The sequence below is a fragment of the Phyllopteryx taeniolatus genome, chromosome 15, assembly GCF_024500385.1.
Source record: "Phyllopteryx taeniolatus isolate TA_2022b chromosome 15, UOR_Ptae_1.2, whole genome shotgun sequence".
NCBI classification, from domain to species: Eukaryota; Metazoa; Chordata; class Actinopteri; order Syngnathiformes; family Syngnathidae; genus Phyllopteryx; species Phyllopteryx taeniolatus.
Genome location: NC_084516.1, coordinates 22,131,160 through 22,152,678, shown reverse-complemented (window position 1 = coordinate 22,152,678; position 21,519 = coordinate 22,131,160). Strand labels below are relative to the sequence as shown.

The 21,519-nt window shown below is 46.9% G+C and overlaps 1 protein-coding gene across 3 annotated transcripts in view; it reads left to right on the top strand.

Moving 5' to 3' along the window:
• tln1 (talin 1) overlaps positions 1-20,815 on the top strand; it is a 65,854-nt gene extending 45,039 nt beyond the window's left edge. For all 3 annotated transcript variants that reach the window (XM_061747524.1, XM_061747523.1, XM_061747525.1), the window contains 29 exons: positions 750-869; positions 1,201-1,398; positions 1,771-1,910; positions 1,996-2,089; positions 2,436-2,525; positions 2,624-2,746; positions 2,867-3,010; positions 3,125-3,286; positions 3,390-3,530; positions 3,876-4,057; positions 4,301-4,433; positions 4,527-4,628; positions 4,735-4,905; positions 7,162-7,410; positions 7,758-7,877; positions 7,970-8,116; positions 8,366-8,532; positions 9,870-10,053; positions 10,162-10,287; positions 10,798-10,914; positions 11,256-11,441; positions 11,734-11,841; positions 13,932-14,037; positions 14,214-14,338; positions 14,563-14,688; positions 15,506-15,568; positions 15,656-15,838; positions 17,945-18,070; positions 19,550-20,815. In XM_061747524.1, coding sequence (XP_061603508.1) covers positions 750-869; positions 1,201-1,398; positions 1,771-1,910; positions 1,996-2,089; positions 2,436-2,525; positions 2,624-2,746; positions 2,867-3,010; positions 3,125-3,286; positions 3,390-3,530; positions 3,876-4,057; positions 4,301-4,433; positions 4,527-4,628; positions 4,735-4,905; positions 7,162-7,410; positions 7,758-7,877; positions 7,970-8,116; positions 8,366-8,532; positions 9,870-10,053; positions 10,162-10,287; positions 10,798-10,914; positions 11,256-11,441; positions 11,734-11,841; positions 13,932-14,037; positions 14,214-14,338; positions 14,563-14,688; positions 15,506-15,568; positions 15,656-15,838; positions 17,945-18,070; positions 19,550-19,684 — 4,068 coding nt within the window. In that variant the 3' untranslated portion in view covers positions 19,685-20,815. The remainder of the gene's footprint in view (positions 1-749; positions 870-1,200; positions 1,399-1,770; positions 1,911-1,995; positions 2,090-2,435; positions 2,526-2,623; positions 2,747-2,866; positions 3,011-3,124; positions 3,287-3,389; positions 3,531-3,875; positions 4,058-4,300; positions 4,434-4,526; positions 4,629-4,734; positions 4,906-7,161; positions 7,411-7,757; positions 7,878-7,969; positions 8,117-8,365; positions 8,533-9,869; positions 10,054-10,161; positions 10,288-10,797; positions 10,915-11,255; positions 11,442-11,733; positions 11,842-13,931; positions 14,038-14,213; positions 14,339-14,562; positions 14,689-15,505; positions 15,569-15,655; positions 15,839-17,944; positions 18,071-19,549) is intronic.
• Positions 20,816-21,519: the final 704 nt, after the last annotated feature.

The following is a 21,519-nucleotide window of genomic DNA, read 5'->3' as shown; positions in this document are numbered from 1 at the left end:
AACAATGGAGTCCCCAGCGGGACCGCTCTCCAGCACCCCCTCCAAGGACTCCAAAAAAGGTGGGTACTCTGAACTGCTGTGCATAGCCACAAACAACAGTCAGGACCCGTCCACCCGAAGGCGGAGGGAGGCTACCCTCTCATCCACCGGGGTGAACCCCAACGTACAGGCGCCGAGCCGGGGAGCAATAAGTATACCCACACCTGCTCGGCGCCTCTCACTGTGGGCAACTCCAGATTGGAAGAGAGTCCAACCCCTCTCAAGAGGACTGGTACCGGAGCCCAAGCTGTGTGTGGAGGCGAGTCCGACTATACCTAGTCGGAACTTATCGACCTCGCACAGCACCTCGGGCTCCTTCCCTGCCAGAGAGGTGACATTCCACGTCCCTAGAGCCAGCTTCTGTAGCCGGGGATCGGATCGCCAAGGTCCCCGCCTTCGGCCACCGCCCGGCTCGCACTGCACCCGACCCCTATGGCCCCACCCACAGGTGGTGAGCCCACGGGAAGGGGGACCCACGGGTGCGTGGCCGGCCACCGGGCGCTCGCCTTCGAGCCCCACCTCCAGGCCTGGCTCCGTGAATTTAAAAAAAAAAATACACATTGTATCAGGTCCTACTTATCAATGTTTTTCTATCCATGATAATTTGAACAGTTTTTTGTGTGAGACCGTTCACACTCTGGCGTGAACGCTTACCTGCAAGTGATGGAAGTTCAGTGTGGGTGTAATTGTGTGTCTACTCGTACGTGTAGGTGGCTAAAGCGGTGTCCCAGGCCTTGAACAGATGTGTGAACTGCCTCCCCGGTCAGAGGGATGTGGACAACGCCATTCGTACTGTGGGTGAAGCCAGCAAAGCTCTCCTGGCTGATTCTGTAAGTACAATCAACAAAGTGCATTGCTTTGCAATTGATCGCTGCTATGGCGACTTGTTGTTCTGTGCTTAGTTCTTGTTGTGAGATCCCTTGTTTGTAGTGTACAGTACTTCTTAAGTCCACTACAGATGAAATGGAATCAGCATCAGGACCAGAATGATGATGATAATAATAGTAATAATAATCTCATTCAATCAAATAAGTCTATAACAGAATGTTTGAGTCAGACCAGACAAAGTGAACTACGGGTCTGAACGCACCACATGAAGACTGAGTTTGGAACTACAGGTGAAAGCAATCGTGTTATTAAGTTTGGTGTTTTCCTTTCCAGTTTCCGTCCAGCGGAAGGAGTTTCCAGGAGGTTCAGGCGCAGCTTAACGAAGTGGCAGCCAATCTGAACCAGTCAGCCAACGAGGTTGTCCAGGCATCTCGGGCGACCACCCAAGACCTGGCCAGGGCCACCGGCAAGTTCGGGCAAGACTTCAGCAACTTCCTGGAGGCCGGGGTCGACATGGCGGGAACGTCACAAGTCAGTGTGATGAGATGACCACATCAGTAAACTCAACTTTCGACTTTCGTACTGCATTTCCGCTAAATCGGCACGTCAGGAGTGTAACAGCAGAGCCGGGATCGATTTACAGAAACTTGCTTTCATATAATTAGCTCTGTGAGGACGTCAGCTCGACAGTGACAATTAACTTCCAGCGCAAAGGGTTGAACGTGAGCGCGCGGTCTTAAACGTCACACTTTGAAGGTCGCTGCCATCGGTTGGCAGCATTCGACCTCTGTTCTGTTCTCATTTGTAGCTACGTCCCCAGGTCGAAGTGCAACTGGCTCATCATAAATGATACATCAACAAAAAATGGAAATGACTCTATGCCTTCTCCCTCACCTTCTCCAGTCTAAAGAGGATAAGACACAAGTGGTGTCCAACCTGAAGACCATCTCAATGTCATCCAGCAAACTACTGCTGTCGGCCAAAGCGCTGTCTACTGATCCCAACTCTCCCAACCTCAAGAACCAGCTGGCAGCAGCTGCTCGGTACCATTTTCAAATGATTCTATTACATTTTTTTTGCTGCATATACAGTTCATTTTTGTCATTCATCCATCCTTTGTCCTCATAGGGCAGTTACAGATAGCATCAACCAGCTCATAACCATGTGCACTCAGCAGGCGCCGGGTCAGAAGGAGTGTGACAACGCCCTTCGGGAGCTGGAGGTACCGCCGCCAAACAGCAGTTGCATTTTCCCGTCTCTTCTCTAGTTTGCTTAATCCTGTTTTCTTCCCAATAATTAGGATTACTAGCTTAAAGTTCAGTTTGTCCATGTCCATTAGTTGCCAGTCACATTGGTAAATTGGCATACGTTGCCAGCGTGATCTATCTCTTCGAATGTAAAGTCTACATTTCAAATAAAGACATATCACAGAAGTAGTAGTAGTAAGAGAAGGCGGAGGAGGAGGAGTAATCTCTGTTATTTAACTCTGGTAACAAATTCTAGGGTAGCCGTTATTAAATAAACGTGCATTTGGAGAGTTGGCGTGTGACGATGTTCCTTGTGTGTAGTCGGTGAGGGGGATGCTCGAGAACCCGACGGAAGCTGTCAACGAGCTCTCCTACTTTGACTGTATCGACAGCGTCATGGAAAACTCCAAGGTCGGACAGAAAGCACTGTTGCTGTATATGTGGAAGGTTTTCTACAATCCAGCCAACGTGTGTCTTCTCTCTGTTCATGGTCTATTTTATGTCTGAAGGTCCTCGGTGAATCTATGGCTGGTATTTCCCACAATGCCAAGAACTCCAATCTGCCAGAGTTTGGTGACTCAGTCAGTTCTGGCTCCAAGGCCCTGTGTGGTTTGACTGAGGCTGCAGCACAGGTAGAAATGAGTTGTTGAATTGTCACCAATTTAGACCAGGAGTGCCTGAACGTCTTCCGGTAAGGGCCGCGTACAAAACAACTTCACGAGCCACTTTGATATTCATATTGTTGTTTTAAGGCCGCCTATCTGGTTGGAGTGTCAGACCCCAACAGTTCAGCGGGTCAGAAGGGTCTGGTGGATCCTGCTCAGTTTGCCCGTGCTAACCAGGCAATCCAGATGGCCTGCCAGAACTTGGTGGACCCAGGCTGCACCCAGTCGCAAGTACAGACCACTGCAACATCCCAACCAGTCGCCATTTCTGTGTTTCCATGCTTTCGTTTTCTCGGTTTAATATGACATACGTGCGTAATGGATTTCCTCTCACTATCCCCTTAGGTGCTCTCTGCAGCCACCATTGTCGCCAAGCACACCTCTGCGCTATGTAACGCTTGCCGCCTGGCTTCCTCCAAAACTCCCAACCCCGTTGCCAAGAGGCAGTTTGTCCAGTCAGCTAAAGAGGTGGCCAACACGACTGCTAACCTCGTGAAGTCGATTAAGGTTCGTGGTAGAGTTATACGTTTTATCGCGTTAATTGCCCAATAAATAGAAATCGATTCAATGCCCCGAGCGTGCACACGGTCTACTCATTATTTCTGTTTAGGCTTTGGATGGAGCCTTCAATCAGGAGAACAGAGAACGGTGTAAGGCTGCAACTGGTCCCCTGATCGAAGCAGTGGACAACCTAACGGCCTTTGCCTCCAATCCAGAATTTGCTAGCATTCCAGCTCAGATCAGTCCCGAGGTACGTTCGCTCAATAACATCGAATTTTACATGGATTTAACGTACAATAGCGTAAGCGATTTTAATAATCACACACACGTTTCTTAGCAAACGCCTTTTTGATTCATGTGTATTGTAATGAATTTAAATGATGATGTGTTTTAGTTCATACCTACTGTATGTGTTGACGTTGCGAGAAAGCATATTACATTTGTGTACAATTTGATTCTTCGGACACTCAATTCCTAAGTTGGACCTTGAGGTGAGAAGCTGAAAAGGCGAGCTTTAGGAGACCCCCGCTCCAAACCCAATTCGCAAAAAAGTACTGACAGTTAGCATTTGTAACTTGTCATTATCTCACCTCAGGGTCATGCAGCCATGGAGCCCATTGTCGCGGCAGCAAAGACAATGCTGGAAAGTTCGACTGGCCTGATCCAGACTGCGCGCTCTTTGGCCGTCAACCCCAAAGACCCCCCCAAGTGGTCTGTGCTCGCTGGACACTCAAGAACTGTATCCGACTCCATCAAGAAACTTATAACCAACATGAGGTAACATCGTCCACTAATACAGTAGTTCAGCTCTTAGCATCTGACTCGGCTGACTCAAGGCACGCCCCGAACTGGTCGCCAGCCAATCGCAGGGCACATAGAAACAAACAACCAAATGATTAAATTATCTATGAGAACATAAAATGACTGAACGTTGAGGCCAAGGCAACTTTTTGTTATATACCGAATACACTCTCGTCTCCTCTAATAATCCAAATGTTCCATCTTGATTAATTGCAACAGAGAAAAGGCTCCTGGCCAGAGGGAGTGCGACGATGCTATCGAGGTTCTGAACGGCTGCATCCGTGAGGTCGACCATGCTTCCCTTGCTGCCATCAGCCAGCAATTAACACCCCGAGAAGATATCTCCATGGAGGTAAACGCCAAGCGTATCTTGGCTGCGGATCGGATGACCTACTGCGTCTGTGACGGCTCGTCATAAACGCTCCGTATGTTTTGCGTGTTGAAGGCCCTCCATGAGCAGATGGCTGCCTCGGTCCATGAGATTAGCAATTTGATAGAACCAGTCGCCGTGGCTGCCCGCTCTGAGGCTTCCCAGCTCGGCCACAAGGTCAGACGATGGATCTCAGCGCGTAGTGTTTTTGCGCCCTGCGCACTTATCCTTCTGGGAGTTGTGTTTTGATCTTGTTGATGTATTGCTCTCGCTCACTCCGCAGGTATCTCAAATGGTCAGTTACTTTGAGCCCCTCATCATGGCCGCTATCGGCACGGCGTCGAAGATTCTGAGCAGCCAGCAGCAGATGGCTGTCTTAGACCAAACTAAAACTCTCACAGAGTCAGCCCTGCAGATGCTCTACACTGCCAAGGAAGCTGGAGGAAACCCCAAGGTACTTTTTTTTTTTTTTTTTTTACTGTTATTGTAAAAAAGTTGTTGTAAAACACACTATATCAATATTATTTATATACATGTTAAAGTTTCATACAGTGGGGCAAAAACGTATTTAGTCAGCCACCAGTAGTGCAAGTTGTCCCACTTGAAAAGATGAGAGAGGCGTGTAATTTTCCTCATAGGTGTACCTCACCTGTGAGAGACAAAACGAGAAGAAAAACCCTCCAGAAAATCACATTGTCTGATTTTGAAAGAATTCATTACCAAATGATGGTGGAAAAGAAGTATTTGGTCAGTAACAAAAGTTCATCTCAGTCATTTGTTATATGACAGAGGTCAAACGTTTTCTATAAGTCTTTAGAAGGTTTTCACACTGTTGCTGGTATGTTGGCCCATTCCTGCGTGCAGATCTCTCGAGCAGTGAAGTTTTGGGGCTGTCGCTGGGCAACACAGACTTTCAACTCCCTCCAAAGATTGTCGATGGGGTTGAGATCTGGAGACTGGCTAGGCCACTCCGGGACCTTGAAATGCTTCTTACGAAGCCGCTCCTTCGTAGCCCGCCCCGGGCGGTGTGTTTGGGATCATTGTCGTGCTGAAAGACCCAGCCACGTTTCATCTTCAATGCCCTTGCTGATGGAAGGAGGTTTTCACTCATAATCTCACTATACATAACCCCATTCATTCTTTCCTTTCCACGGTTCAGTCGTCCTGGTCCCTTTGGAGGACAAACAGCCCCAAAGCATGTTTCCACCCCCATACTTCACAGTAGGTATGGTGTTCTTTGGCTGCAACTCAGCATTATCTCTCCTCCAAACACGATAAGTTGAGTTTGGATCAAAAAGTTCTATTTTGGTTTCATCTGACTATATGGCATTCTCCCAATCCTCTTCTGGATCTTCCAAATGCGCTCTAGCAAACTTCAGACATGCCTGGACATGTACTGGCTTAAGCAGGGGGACACGTCTGGCACTGCAGGATTTGAGTCCCTGGCACTGTAGTGTGTTACTGATGGTAGCCTTTGTTACTTTGGTCCCAGCTCTCTGCAGGTCATTCGCTAGGTCCCCTCGTGTAGTTCTGGGATTTTTGCTCACTGTTCTTGTGATCATTTTGACCCCACAGGGTGAGATCTTGCATGGAGCCCCAGTTCAAAGGAGCTTATCAGTGGTCTTGTATGTCTTCCATTTTCTAATAATTGCTCCCACAGTTGATTTCTTCACACCAAGCTGCTTACCTATTTCAGAGTCCGTCTTCCCAGCCTGGTGCAGGTCTACAATTTTGTTTCTGGTGTCCTTTGACAGCTCTTTGGTCTCGGCCATAGTGGAGTTTGCAGTGGGACTGTTTGAGGTCGTGGACAGGTGTCTTTTATACTGATAACGAGTTCAAACAGGTGCCATTAATACAGGTAACGAGTGGAGGACAGAGGAGCCTCTTAAAGAAGAAGTTGCAGGTCTGTGAGAGCCAGAAATCTTGCTTGTTTGTAGGTGACCAAATAGTTATTTAAATTAAATTACAGGCCTCTCTCATCTTTTTAAGTGGGAGAACTTGCAAAATTGGTGGCTGACTAAATACTTTTTCGGCCCACTGCATATGCAATTCCATGTGTGATACTTCAGAGCGATGGAGGCATTTGTCCACTTGAGGACGCTATCCACACACTCTACATTAGCACATGCCTTTAAAAGGCAGGCATGCTCTGCTTAAGGGACATGAAAGTGATCCCATTCGATTGTGTGAAAGACGGGTGATGTACTGGCTAAACCATTAGGCACTCTGCCTCCTCGGCGTTGTAGGTAGCGCAAAGCATCATGGTGCTTTCTGCTGCTTGCTTCACAGAATTCTTTGCAGTGCTCTTTTAACTATGGGTTGCAAAAAAAACAAAAAAAAAAACTACCTAAGCGGATTGTAGAAAATCAAGCTAAGCATTGCTCTTTACTAGGATGTGGTCCATATTGTTACGTGCGTGAGCTTTACTGAACGTCGGGCTAGGTTGGTATTTTTGAATTTATTTCATGAAACTCTCACTGTGGCTTGTGGGTTAAATCGTGCGTTAAATTGTTGCGTTCTCAGGACCTTCCAAAAGTTAGGACAGAAATCGGCAGAAGGGCTTTTGGGTCGTCTGGAATTTGTCGCAGAATGACCTTAAATGTTTTTAAATCCATGATGTAAGAACTGGAAGCGGTTTCTATGGATTGTCAATGTTGTAGCTCAGGTGCAATTTAAGCATCATGAAGTCCAGTATGAATTTCTTTTCCAGGCAGCACACATGCAGGAGGCTCTGGAGGAGTCAGTCCAGATGATGAAAGAAGCAGTCGACGATTTGGGGGCCACTCTGGCAGAGGCAGCCAGCGCGGCGGGGGCTGTGGGCGGCATGGTGGACTCCATCAACGACGCCATCAATAAGATGGAAGATGCACCCGCACTCGAACCGGAGGGCACCTTTGTGGACTACCAGACGACAATGGTGAAGACGGCCAAGGCCATCGCTGTTACCGTGCAGGAGATGGTAAGGCTATGTGTGAACATGTAACTAATAGTGTTAACTTAACAACCGTTCGCACTCACATTCTCACCTACGGGCAATGTAGAGTCTTCAATTAACCTACCGTGCGTGTTTTGGGGATGTGGGAGGAAACCGGATTGAACCCCGGTCCTGAGAACCGTGAGGCTGATGTGCTAACCACTCGTCCACCGTGCCGCCCTCCGTGATTTACTGATAGGAAATCCATTTGTAATTTTCATCTCATTGTCTAATATTAAGAAATATGAAATGTTTGTTATTTGCTTAATATTAAAACTTGGCTGCTACATCTACATAAGTCTGATCTTTTTTTTTTTCTTTTTTTTTTAAAGGTGACCAAGTCTAACACCAACCCTGATGACCTCGGCGGATTGGCCAACGAGCTGACTAATGAGTTTGGAAATCTGGCAATTGAGGCAAAATATGCAGCGATTACTGCTGAGAATGATGAGGTAAATCTAATCGGCTGTCGTCTTTTCTATTGCCGCGTGCAATTCCTGTACGTGTGCAGCACTTTGATCAGTTTTCACTCTGTTTCTTCCAGATCGGTTGTCATATAAAGAAGCAGGTGGGCGAACTGGGTTTCAGCTGCACCGGTCTGGTGACCAAAGGTGGAGCTCTGCAGTGCAGCCCCAACGATTCATTCACCAAGAAGGAGCTGATCGAAAGTGCTCGCAAAGTCTCAGAGAAGGTCAGTTTGGCTTGTATTAGCTTTTGTTCTCACAATATTCAGGAAAAAAAAAAAAAAAAAAAAAAATGAGATGCAGATGAAAATGGCATTTTGTGCTTTACCGAGTGGACTTCTCACCAGTTAACCGAGAGCTTGTATAGGTTCATCTTGAAGTTGAACTTGAAAGGCAAATCTTTTTTTTTGGGGGGGGGGGGGGGGGGGGGACTAAGTGTCATCAGATTCCTGTCACAGTCCGGGGTCCTCTTGTAGGTCTCGCACGTGCTGGCGGCCCTCCAGGCAGGCAACCGCGGCACCCAGGCCTGCATCACCGCAGCCAGCGCTGTGTCTGGGATCATTGCCGACCTTGACACCACCATCATGTTTGCCACTGCTGGGACACTAAACCGAGAGAATGCGGAGACCTTTGCAGACCACAGGTACTTTTCACTACAGACGTACTTAATATCTGAGTTTATAAATTTTTTTCCTGCTTGGTTGTTTTCCACGACCTTTAAAGTCGAAAGAAATCCAGCAGATATTTTGAATGGACTTGCTAACCGTTGGCCGTCAGAAACCGGCAATGCGTTTTCGAATGTAACTACACTTGTAGGCAAGTGTCGTAATAGCGAAGGCCAGCGAGAAAGGCGACCGCCACGCTAACCGCTAAGCTAGCACACCAAGTCGCAAAATGCCAAAATAAGTGATCGTGTAGCGGAGATGAGCAAACTTTGAAGAGCGAAATAGCACTCAAATTATTACGTAAACATAAGGGCCGCCGGAAACGAACGAGTACGTCATCGCTGCGATGTCGCTTGGGGAAAAAAAATCAACCTACGATTTAAAAGTACATTCATATAATCCATCTTTATAATATCACCTTTATTAGTCGCACAATGGGAACATTTGCATCATTTCGGCAGCAATGGTGGATGCAGGAAATGCAAAAATAGCAGGCTGATGCAATAAATAATTCAACAAATATGAAAGCCGTCATTTATTAACGATGACAGAGTAATGATTACGTTGTGAAATTAAACAGTATGCAGATTTTGTTTTTGTTTTTTTTGTCCTATTACATAACATAGTGCAATAATTGTCCCACGGTAATGTTCTAGACATATTCACGAAAAAATGGAAATTCAGACAAATTGTTCTGAAAGGGAATTTGTATAGGTTGGCAGCTCTGCAGTCATAGCCATAAATGCAATTTTACTAATTATTGGCATACCTTTATCATTAATAATTGGTGGGAATTATTTAATTTTTATATTTGTATGAATGTATAAGTGCTTTGTGTTGCCTTTTCTTTTTTTTTTGTATGAAAAGTGCTTACAAATGCAGTTTGATCGAAAATGTCTCCGGGCGTTTCGGCTTTCGGTTTTCGGCCTCGGGTTTTTCCAGTGTCCGTTTTCGGTTTTCGCTCAAGAACTTTCAGCAACCTCAAATCGCGATACGACTCAACAATGGTCGGAACTTGGCCCCTTTGATCTCGCAGATGGGACTAATTCCAAACAATGTCGCAGCTCGGTTTTCCAGATCAGTCGAACGTGGCGGCGCAACGGTTGCAGCGGACATTGCGGCAGAGCGAGGCTCAAAACAAGAGTCGACACGAACGGCACCATTTAAAGGGAAAATATCAGGCTTTCTAACGACACGTAGACACAAAGAGCTTCTCTTCTTCTTCTGTAGATGTCAGTGTCTCTCTCTCTCTCTCTCTCTCTCTCTCTGTCTCTCGTCTTTCATACGAGTGACTTTTTGACTTTCCTGTGCGTAGAGAATACATCCTGAAGACAGCCAAGGCTCTAGTGGAGGACACCAAGCTGTTAGTATCTGGTGCCGGAGCCAGTCAAGAGAAACTGGCTCAGGCTGCCCAGTCTTCTGTGTGCACCATTACCAAACTGGCTGATGTGGTCAAACTGGGAGCTGCCAGCCTTGGTTCTGAAGATCCAGAGACCCAGGTGTGCGCATGCAACTCCAATCCAATCCGTTATTATTATTATTTTTTTTTTTTATTTTTTTTATTTTATATAAAGCACATATGAAACACTTTTTTGTTCACTCCACAGGTGGTCCTCATCAACGCGGTGAAAGATGTGGCCAAAGCTCTGGGCAACCTGATCAGCAGCACCAAGGCAGCTGCAGGCAAACCTCATGATGACCCCAGCATGCTCCAGCTTAAGAATTCTGCGAAGGTCAAAACAAAACAGAAATCTGCTCAGTCATTAATGTTGAAGTGGATATTGTCCTCTTTTATGTTTATGTTTATGTTGTAATGTGCTACGAGGCACGTGAACGTGTATGCTAAAAAAAAAAAATATATATATATATATATATATATATATATAGATAGATATCGATTTTTACCCACTCAGGGCCTGATTTACTAAAGGTTTTTGTCAGTATAATATGTTTGTTGGTCTCTTCCACTTTCGCTTCCAGTTCCATCACTTCAAACCTCATTTTGCACTTTGGGTGCTCTCCCCAAATGTCAGCGCTACCTCACGCGCAAAACTGTCTTTTCTTTTCGGTCTCGCTGTTTGGGATCTCAATAAATGGCGGCCCTCAACTTAATCCGGACAGAAGATCGATTGCCTCGCTGGCAAGATGTGGGACTTGTGTTAATTGGAATGAAATTAAGAGATATTTGGTGACTGGCATTTTCTTTCTGCCCTTATAACCCGTATAATGTTTGTCTGCAACAGGTGATGGTGACTAACGTCACGTCGCTCCTGAAGACGGTGAAGGCTGTCGAGGATGAAGCCACAAAGGGGACGAGAGCTTTGGAGGCCACGATCGAGCACATCAGACAGGAGCTGGCTGTTAGTACTGACGCTTTTAAACATGGAAATTGTATTTGGCCAGTGTGCAGAAGAAATCATCCAGAGCAGTGACGATTTTTTGGGATTGGAATTTCATTCGAGCCGGCACGGGTCACAGTTTTATCACACGCAATAGACATCTGAACAAATTTGATCGGCGTCGTCGATCGTCAATGTCAAGACGATCGATCGATTCATTTGAGCTGACCTTGTTGTACAACTTGCACGGCACGCTCATCGTACATAGTTGCGTGATTGCGAACAATCTCCCACGATCCTCCACAAATGTACTTGTTAGGGTCCGTACTAATTTGAGCCTATTTGTTGAATGAATAACCTAGATATTCAGTAGCTCAGACCCACCGGCAAAGACGACCACGCCTGAGGAGTTCATTCGAATGACTAAAGGGATCACTATGGCAACGGCTAAGGCAGTGGCCGCCGGGAACTCTTGTCGCCAGGAGGACATCATTGCCACTGCCAACCTCAGCAGGAGGGCCATTGCTGACATGCTGCACTCTTGCAAGGTAATTGGGAAATTCATACAGGTGATCATTGAAGCGTGAGACACTCAATGAATTGCTTGTGCTCGTCCCACGAATAATGACACGGGTGAGGTTAAGGTGTCAAGTCGCAGGTGTTTCGACACTAAAAGCATCCGACTGCAGCACACGTCAGTAGCGCTGCCTTGCTCCTTTCGCACAACCTGTCCTGCCATTTTCTGTCCTCTCTCATCTTGTTCTGCTGGTCAGTTGCCGCGTGTCCGTCCAGGACAGGACATATTAAAAAAAAAACAATTCTTTTGATTTTCCCTTTTAGCAAGCTGCCTACCATGCAGAGGTGAATACGGAGGTCCGCATGAGAGCCCTGCGCTATGGCAACGAATGTGCAACTGGATACCTGGGACTCCTGGAGCACGTACTGGTGGTAAGTAGCGATGGGAAACCGGTGCCTTGATTCCAATATGATTCGAGGTCTAGACTGCTAATGAGCCCCAAAACGTTCCCCGATGTCTTCGTAACACGCCGTCACGTCTCCGGAATTATTGCACACGTTACACACGCATTTTTTGTCTTGCTGAAGCTCATAAGTTTTAATAAACCTGTCTTTCTATCTCCCCCCCTCCCCGCCCCCCCCCCACACACACACACACACACTCTGTAAATGTTCATTGAAATTAAACTTCGTTGATATCTGTGCAAAGCCGGTGAGTACGCGACACGAATAATAGCATAAGTGTGAGCTGCATCGGGTGGAATCATCTGTGTTCATACCACCACATGCCCGTTAACAGCATGTTTGCCGATGTCAGAGCGTTCCGGCTTCTAGACAGGGACCGGGAGTTTAACTCAACTAATGTGCAGTACGAGGGAGTGAGCTGTGACAGCCGAATTCTACTGGCAATAAATCTCATACTTTCTCTCCTTTTTTAACAGGAAATATTTGCGTTTCGAAAAAAGAAAAAAAAAAACCCATTCCGAAACACTCGCGTTCATATTTTGTCAGCTTTGTCGGCAGATAACTGGAAATGATATGATAAGCACAGTTCATCAACCTTTGTTGGAGCAGGTCAAACACCGCAGCTCAATTGTCAACCTCGGGGAAACACGGCAATGCACGGTCATCGCTTTCTTCTTAAAAGCGGCAGAGAAACTGGGCCTCTCCCTTGACATTTTGAAACTCGGGAGATGTGCTCCGTGAAGTGACGGCACAATTAGCACGTCTGCCACCGGTTGAACTAAGACGTCAAATGCCGACGATGGCGTCGAACGGACGCGGTAGCAACAGGGATGATATGACGATATATGATATTGCTGTTGTAATACATTTTGTTAGGCACCGTATCTCCAAGTCATGAATGTTTTTCATGGCATTTGAAAGCCACTTGTTGCTTTTCAGTGAACACGCGATACATACATGACGCACGAGCAAATATGTCTGTTCTAACAAAGTTGAAGAAGCTTCCGAATGCTTAGTTATATCAAGGTGAGCTTGTCGTCAGTATGTTATATGCAAGATATTTGAGTCAGTTCAATTTGGCTTTTTCGTTTCGACGGTTAAAAAAAAATGTCGTGCATGTCGTGTCGGGAGCACGTGGCGCTTTTCCACATCTTCCCCGAACGCACCATTATCCTCACGTCTTTTGAGAGAATTCTTAAACGATTCACGCATGAAGTTGTCTGACGTGGGCGTTACAAATTTCTGCGTGCGACTTTTGAAGCGCAAACAACAGAGGTGCTCGCAGGGGATCGTTTTTACCAGAGTGGGAGCCTGTCCTGGCGTTTGCACTGGTTTGGCGTGTTGCATGCGTTCCTGTACTATTGCGTCCTCACCGCTATCTTGTCATCTGAATAAACCTGAGCCGGGGTAGTGGCTGAGCCGAGTTAATACTTTGCAGCTGTCAGACATTTCTCCAACCTGAATAGTAATAGCATGTCTACGTCGGACAGTTTGAGGACACCAAATGAAAGTCAAATCCAAGTATGGCTACCCTGACCGAATTATGGAAATGGGCCTCTTATGGTATATTCTCATGTGGAAGGTGTGGTCGATGAAAACTTGACTAAATGCTGTCATGAATGCTGCCGTGCCCCGTCCCCCCCTCCCAAAAAAAAAAAAAAGTGTCAGCAAAAGCCTACTAGAACATCTGAACTTTTTTGGGGGGGGGCTTAATCAAAGGCATTTGAAATGGTGGCAGATGTGCGCTGACTCCCGTTTAACATGAGTTTGAATGTGATTGGTTCATTGTGAACACAGCCAGCTATAAGAGGGTGTGCACACTTGTGCCACCACGTGAACTCAGTTGTTTATTTCTACTTCCCCTCTCGAAAATATTTCTTTCACTTGAGTTGTTCATGTCACATTAATGGGGGGGGGGGGGGGAGTTTGGTTTGGTCATGTTTAGCATTTCTTAGAAAATGAAATGTAGCCTATAAAGTGTGTGTGTGTGGGGGGGGGGGGGGGGTTATGTGTTAAATATGTTAAATAGAATCTTGTTTGTTCCCTCCCTCTTTCAGGTTATCCAGAAGCCGTCTCACGATATGAAGCAGCAGTTGGCCAGCTACTCCAAGAGGGTTGCAGGCTCTGTGACCGAGTTGATCCAGGCGGCAGAGGCCATGAAAGGTATTGTGCCCGCCGCAATGCTAATATGGTCAAATATGTCGGATTTCAACGTGGAACCCTCTTCCAGCGTCCTGTCTATTTGGTCATACGACTCATGCCGTGTCCGTTATTATAGCGTAATAAAATGCATCTTCGGGAAGTGCCATGTGCCGGCAAACATCCAAAGTGTGTTGCAGGCACCGAATGGGTGGATCCTGAGGATCCCACTGTCATCGCTGAGAATGAGCTGCTTGGCGCAGCAGCAGCTATTGAAGCAGCTGCCAAGAAACTGGAGCAGCTGAGACCCAGGACCAAACCCAAGGTCTTCATTGAGATATATATATATATATAGCAGCAGTATGTACAGTACATGGCATCTCTCCATGATCTAGATTGTATATCTCTTTTCTTGTTATTCTTGACCCCTGTTGTCGAGTCGTTAACTTTCCCCCCCCCACCCCCTTTTTGCGTTTTAACTGCTTCACAGCTCGTCACTCCGGTTGCGCATTCCGTTTATTGACTGTCGGTGTCCCTCTCCTTAAACAGGAGGCAGACGAGAGCTTGAACTTTGAGGAACAAATTCTCGAGGCGGCCAAGTCCATCGCCGCCGCCACCAGTGCCCTGGTTAAAGCTGCTTCCGCGGCACAGAGGGAGCTGGTGGCTCAAGGGAAGGTACGGCTCACCCTAACACACGCAACCTTCCGCAAAGGAACACTCAGCTACGAGGCCCCGAACGATAACAATACCGAACATTGTCGTGAATACTGCTTACTTCTTTGTCTGGAGGAAAAGGAAGAAAAAGTATTTGACGCTATTGCCAGTTCACTTGCACGTGTCCGTGGGCATTTATGAAGGTACTTTGCAGAAGAACTTGAGGCCATCTGGCCAAACAAGTTGACGCTCAGAAAAAAGGGATGGGTGTCGCAACAGGACAATGATCCAAAACACAGAAGCAAATAGCTTCAGAAGAAGAAAATACACGTGCATGTTCTGAAGGCCTGACCTCAACCCAATCGAGATGCTGTTCACACCAGACATCCCACGAATCCAAAATCCCTCCTGATCAATCCGCACGTCTGAATGTTCACGTTATTTGCGATGCAAATTCGAAAACCTGTAAGTGTGGGTGTGGTATTAGTTGAAGCAGACTCTTTGTTTGTTTATTCTTTTGAATGAAATGAAAATCAGACTCCATTTTATTTCCACTTTGTGCCGACATGTACGAAATTCCAAAGGGTTGCACATTGACACCAAGCATCTCCAGCGTGTCTTGTCCAGTTTTTCCAATCATTTCTGTTATTTAGCAGGAAAGCCACCTATATACATTTTTTTTTTTTTGTGTGTCGTGCAAAATAGACACGCATGCGTTGTTTTCCGTGACTTTTATCTTCATAATAACTCACTAGGATTGGTTAGTCAATCATTGCCCAGCAACATGCATGGAAACGGAATAACTACGTGACATTGTGAGCCTTTTACATGTTTCCAGGTGGGAGCCATTCCAGCCAATGCAGTAGACGATGGCCAGTGGTCTCAGGGTCTGATTTCTGCCGTGAGTCTCCCCGCGTCCAGCGTCAAATACTTGACCACAGATTATCCTCGCCAACTATACAACATGTCAACGCTTTTGACTCCTTAGGCTCGAATGGTAGCCGCAGCCACCAACAATCTCTGCGAGGCTGCCAACTCGGCGGTTCAGGGGCACGCGAGTGAGGAGAAGCTCATATCTTCCGCCAAGCAGGTGGCAGCCTCCACTGCTCAGCTGCTCGTGGCCTGCAAGGTCAAGGCTGACCAAGACTCCCAGACCATGAAGAGGCTTCAGGTTAGCACAGCACGCCAATGTGTACTGTATACGATGTTAGAAAAAGGACATTGCGATTGTTTTCCTTTTTCCCTCTCTAGAAAAACCTGTGCCCAGTAGAGAAGTCATCTGTAGGAAGTCTACCAGTATTTAAATGCACTGGAGTATTGCGCAATAGTTCAGCCAGACATTAAGTTAAAAAGGATTTATTTTCATGCCCATTTATATCGTAAAGCCATGAGCACATTCCTAACACTATTCATTTGTTTTGAATCGATGTGAATGTGAGTGCGAATGGATATATGTATGCAAGTATGTCAAAAACACACGAGGAATTTGTCGCCCGGTAGTTGGAGCCGCTCACGTACGACAATAGCCATTCGGACAAAAAGATACTTTGGAGACATAAAAGCATCAAAATAAACTACCGAGAGTCACTTAGCTTCTCGCAATTTCATGGCAAGAGGGAAGAAGCTGTTGGTTTGTCATTTACGAAATCGCACATTTTATTTATCAGCGATTGCTTCCATGTCAACTATTTCGTGCGCGAGACGATGACTTCGACTTCCGCATCGGGCGCTGTTTGCGCCGATCTAATTTAAGCGCCAGCGACGTTTAAGTGTAGTTCACCGATCAAACGACAAAAGAAGGTCACGTGACCTCACACGACGTCTTCGATTGGGCTTCCCGGGCATAGGTGTGAACGCTATTAGCATCTTCGAACAACTGCGATTCCACTAAACGTTTTTTTTTTGTTTTTTTTCCCCACGTTACTGGCGCCTTGAAGGATCTGCTCGTAACTCAAGTCATTGCTTGTAAGTCAAGGCAAAAAGAATTGGCTTCGCGACAGCTCGAGGAACTCCTAAATTACGGGGTCGCTGTCAAACTCCAACTTTGGGCTATTTCCATCAAATCTGATGTCATAAGAAACACCTCGATATACTATATTTAGGACTGTGTGTATTTTAGCGACGAGCATATCAGCCAGTCCCAGCCAGCTCGTGTTCTCCTATCCAATCAGCAGAGGCTTATCCCCTCCTCTTCTGGGCCTGCAGCTGCCGCCACAGTAATTCCCATACATTTATGTCCGGGGGGGCGGGGGGGGGGGCTCGGAAACAATCCGCCGGACAACCAATGGCACCCAGAACTGGAAACATTAGCCCTGACCTATGATTACACTATGAGCATTTCATCTCTTCGCTCTTTCCAATGGTTCTTTTGAAAGCTGATCTTCCAAAAAAACGTCATGCCAAACGTTCGACATGAATGGTTTATTTTTTCTTCTTCTGTTTATAAAAAATAATGTATTTGTGAGAAACATGGATGAGTCCAGCGCAGCGTGGCAAGCGAGTGGGCGTCAGGGTTGCGCGGGAATCACCCCGATGTGAGTGTGGCTTTTGGAATGATCGTAGTCGATTGCCAAGCGATCGCGAATGGAGAATTGAGAGGGGAGTTGAGACGCTATTATGAATCCCGCCCGAGTTCTCGGCACCACGTACCCCGCTGCAATATGATTGGCCGCTAATGCGTGTGGGTCACAGAACAAATGAAACTCGTACGTCAATCTTTAGACATCCGATTTATCGTCGGACTGCGACTATCCCAGGCTAGCCAATAGCCTCAGTCCGCAGCTGCCGAAAGGAGCGTCGCAGTCTTACGTTGTGCGTCAGGGTCTGGTTCGCGGTAACATTCCGACCGAAGTTAAACTGTTAAGTTAAACGATTCTATAACGTGTTTGTGACCGTGTCATCGGCTGCTCGCGCGGCGTCTCCTCCGGGCCCACAGAGCCGCAAAAGGAGAAAGCTCCTCTTCTCGGACCCGTCGGAGAGATGTTTGGCTCTGAGTGCGATACATCAGCCCACACGTTTCCTTTTACAGCAATTCCCAGGCACCACCACCCAAAAAAAAAAAAAAAGGATTTATGGTTTTCAAGTATCAGAGCACTCGCGGTTGCTTCGTTTCCCTTTAAGGAGTTGCCGCTCGCAAGGGACAAAGAAGTGCGTCTGCTGCGCCAAATGGGTTCAGTCGTTCCGCTGGAAATATGTCATCCAAATAGATTCATGGCCTTCGATAAAAGTTGTTCAAGCGTTCTTCACATGTTCTCAACCGGTGTCCGTGTCTCTGCAGGCTGCTGGGAACGCTGTGAAGAGAGCTTCGGATAACCTGGTGAAGGCGGCGCAGAAGGCGGCGTTTGATGCTCAGGATGACCAAGCGGTGGTGGTCAAAAGCAAGATGGTGGGAGGTATCGCTCAGGTGAGTTGAAGATGTACCTGGAGGCATTGAAGCCCCTCAAGTTCATGATACAACGTACAGTAGGCGTGGACAGGCGACAGTCCGCCACGGACTTGCAATTGGCTTTGTAACCTTTTCCAGACTTTGCTTCTCAATTTTTCTCGAATTTGTAAAATATCAATATTTTTTGTGGCAACGATTATTTTGCGGCACTGCCTTAATCCTCTTGAGCGTGGCGTTCACCAGTTTCACAGGTTGCACGTGGAATCCTCTTCAATCAAATAATTTCCCTTGTTTAATCAGGTGAGGCAATGGAGAACAGTTTCTCATTTACAATGGCGACCTGGAGGCAATTTAGGGTTCAGTGTCTTGCCTGACGAGGGGGCTCGGGCATCTGGTTAGGATGCCTCCTGGTCGCCTCCCCGATGAGGTGTTCCGGGCATGTAGCACAAGGCCGAGGTCCCAGGGACAAACCCAGGACTCGCCGGAGAGACTACATCTCCCACTTGGCCCGGCGACGCCTCCGGATCACCCCAGCAAGAGCTGGACGAAGTGGCTGGGGAGAGCGAAGTCAGGGCTTCCCTGCTCAAGCTGGGGAAAAAAACAATGGATGGATGTCTTACCCAAGGACACTTCACCAGCGGACACTCGGAATCAGGATTCAAACCGCTGACCCTTCAGTCAGTGGGGGTCCCGCTCTACCAACGGCGCCACAGCTACTCTTCCACTCCGCAATGATGATGTTGATGTTCGCCACCTTGTGTTCTTCCACCTTTGAGGATGCCCCACAGTTAAGGTCTGGAGACACGCTAGGCCAGTCCAGCAACTTTACACTCATAATCTTGAGCACGTTTCCGAAGGGAGCGAATCATGCTCGGCTTCTCTATGTCCCAGAACATGTTGGACTTTGCGGTTCTCTCTATGAACTAGCTCCCCAGACCATGGCACTCCTCCGCCACCATGTTTGACTCTAGGTGAGACACACTTGTCTTTGTACTCACCTGGTTGCCGCCACACACGGTTGACACCATATGAACCAAATAGGTTCTTTCCAGAAAAGTTCCCTCTGACAGCTACTTTACTTCTGTTTGACCCAGTTTTGTATCCGCTTTGTCCATATTTGGCTAAGACTGCCCCCTTTCCTCTGATTGGTTACCTCCGTGCAGAAGACCCACTTGTGAGCGCACACGTGTGTCTTATGTTGACACGCTGGCTCGGGAGCGCAGAGGTCGGCGGAGATCGTCGCTAGTGACGATGACCTAGTTCCAGGGCCCTCGGCGGAAAACCGTCTGGAACTCAGGAACGCGTGGATGATTTTCATTCATATTCCACGTTTACTGAGGCGCCGTAGAGCCAATATTACATGGCAAATACTGGAAAAAGTTGGTTTGGAAAAAATATGGCACCTTTTAACTCATACTTTGCTAAGCGGGTATATGCAGCGCCTTCGGGCTGCGGTGAGAAAGCAGTTTCGGTCGAATAATGAGGGTTTCGTTGCAGATCATCGCCGCACAAGAGGAGATGCTTCGCAAAGAACGGGAGCTGGACGAGGCCAGGAAGAGGCTGGCCACGATCAGGCAGCAGCAGTACAAGTTTCTCCCCTCCGAGCTGCGGGAAGACGGTCAGGAGCAGTGAGAGAGTCCGTCGGTAGCGCAACGCTGATCCGTGGAATGCTCGGGACCTTCGCTCGGCTACGTGTCGGAAGACAGAGCGGGAAACATTCGACGATTCTGAATTTGTCCCTGTAATTAAGTCATCGTCAAAGTGAAATGTGGTACAACACACAAATAGATGTATATGCCTGAAGTCCTTACAAGGTATCTATGCTTTTTGATATGTACGGTATGGTTATATACTTTTCAAAAATATCGGCCTGGCTTTTATCGTTCTTTTTATTTTCCACGTATGTCCGTATTTTGGACATGCCACATGGTGCCTTCATGAAAAAGTCCGAAGTCTTCCCTATAAGGTCCTACCCCGAGTCCGCCTCCCTAAGTCGAACTTTAGACAGTTTGTAGGTTAGCACGTTCTGTGCTGGATATCGAAAGCTCTATGCAAACGTTATGCGAGGGGAAAAACGTTGACAATATTTGCAACATTAGTTAACAGTTTGGAATTGAAAGCGGCGACATTGCGATGGATCGAATATTTGCGGCAGATTTTAGCAATCTGGCTTTCGGTCGTGTTTGCCAACGTAGTTTTTGAAATTCAACAGTGACGGTATTTAGTCTTGACTTATATTCCAAAATCACCGGGCCTTATATTTACCATTCGTATTTACTGTATTCGGGTGTGAAATGATTCATTGAACCTTTGCCAAAGTATCGAGTGTGATCCATAACTAATGACCGTTTAGGGGATCCCTGTCGTACTATAGTTCGAGGATGTCTGTCTATGCGATATTATATTTTTTTTTTGAGGTTACGTCATGTTTTCCCTTTACTAAGAGCCGAATGTTAGATCGCTATTTTTCCCAGCCTATGCTTGTTTTTGAAAGTGCCTTTATATTGAACGCAGCACGTAATTCAATACATTCTCCGATGCCTGTCATTTATCCTACAATGCACTTATTCACTTCCTTAATTTAACAGAGCATCGTTCAAATTCACCGTTTAAAGAATATTTGCCTCCTTCGGAATCGGTAATTTTACAAAGTCGATCTTTCACATTGTGACTGGTATAAATATAATGTTGGTGTAAAACAGTACTACACGATGGTATACTGTAAGGGCTGTGTCTATGCAATAAAGCCAGTTTTCATTGGAACCTCTCGACCTCCATTTTCTTGTGCGTGTTCACACATTCAGACCGATTCTTCACACATTCAGACCGATTCTACGGTTACATTCTGAAGCATATGCCTTATATAGTGGATCTACAGGAAGTAGTCGACGCGCCCCTGTTCAAATGCGAGGTCTCTGTGATGTAAAAAAAGAAATAAAAAAAAAAACTTTCCACTGAGAAGTGGAAGTAAAAAAAAATCATGTGGTTGCAGTAGTGTGCACACCCTTTTATAACGGGATGTGGCTGTGTTCAGAATGAACCAACCATAAATTCTAAGAGTTCAATGATTATGATTACAATTCTAAGCACAAGGCTCGTTGCGTATGTTCGCCAATTTGCCAGAGCGGTCCGCGCCAAGCTGGGCGTTCCGCTGCGGCGAGGGCGTGCCCTTGAAGATGCGACTGTGACACAGTGACAATTCGGTGGCAGAAAGTTGGACTAAGTTCAAGCCTGCTCAGACCACATCGAAGTCCCGGCGCAAGGTAGACTGCTGGTCTAACGTCTCCGTCACGACTCGGATTGCGCCGCGTTTAAAGGGAATGAGAGGAGTCGCTTTGAATGGCGACAAATGAAGTCGGCTGGAAACCAACCCACAGCGGCGCAGCCCGCCCGCTGCGGGATCCGCCGGGCTGTCCTGGTCTCTGAAATTCTTCACACTGGTCTAAACCACCGCTGGCGCACAGTCG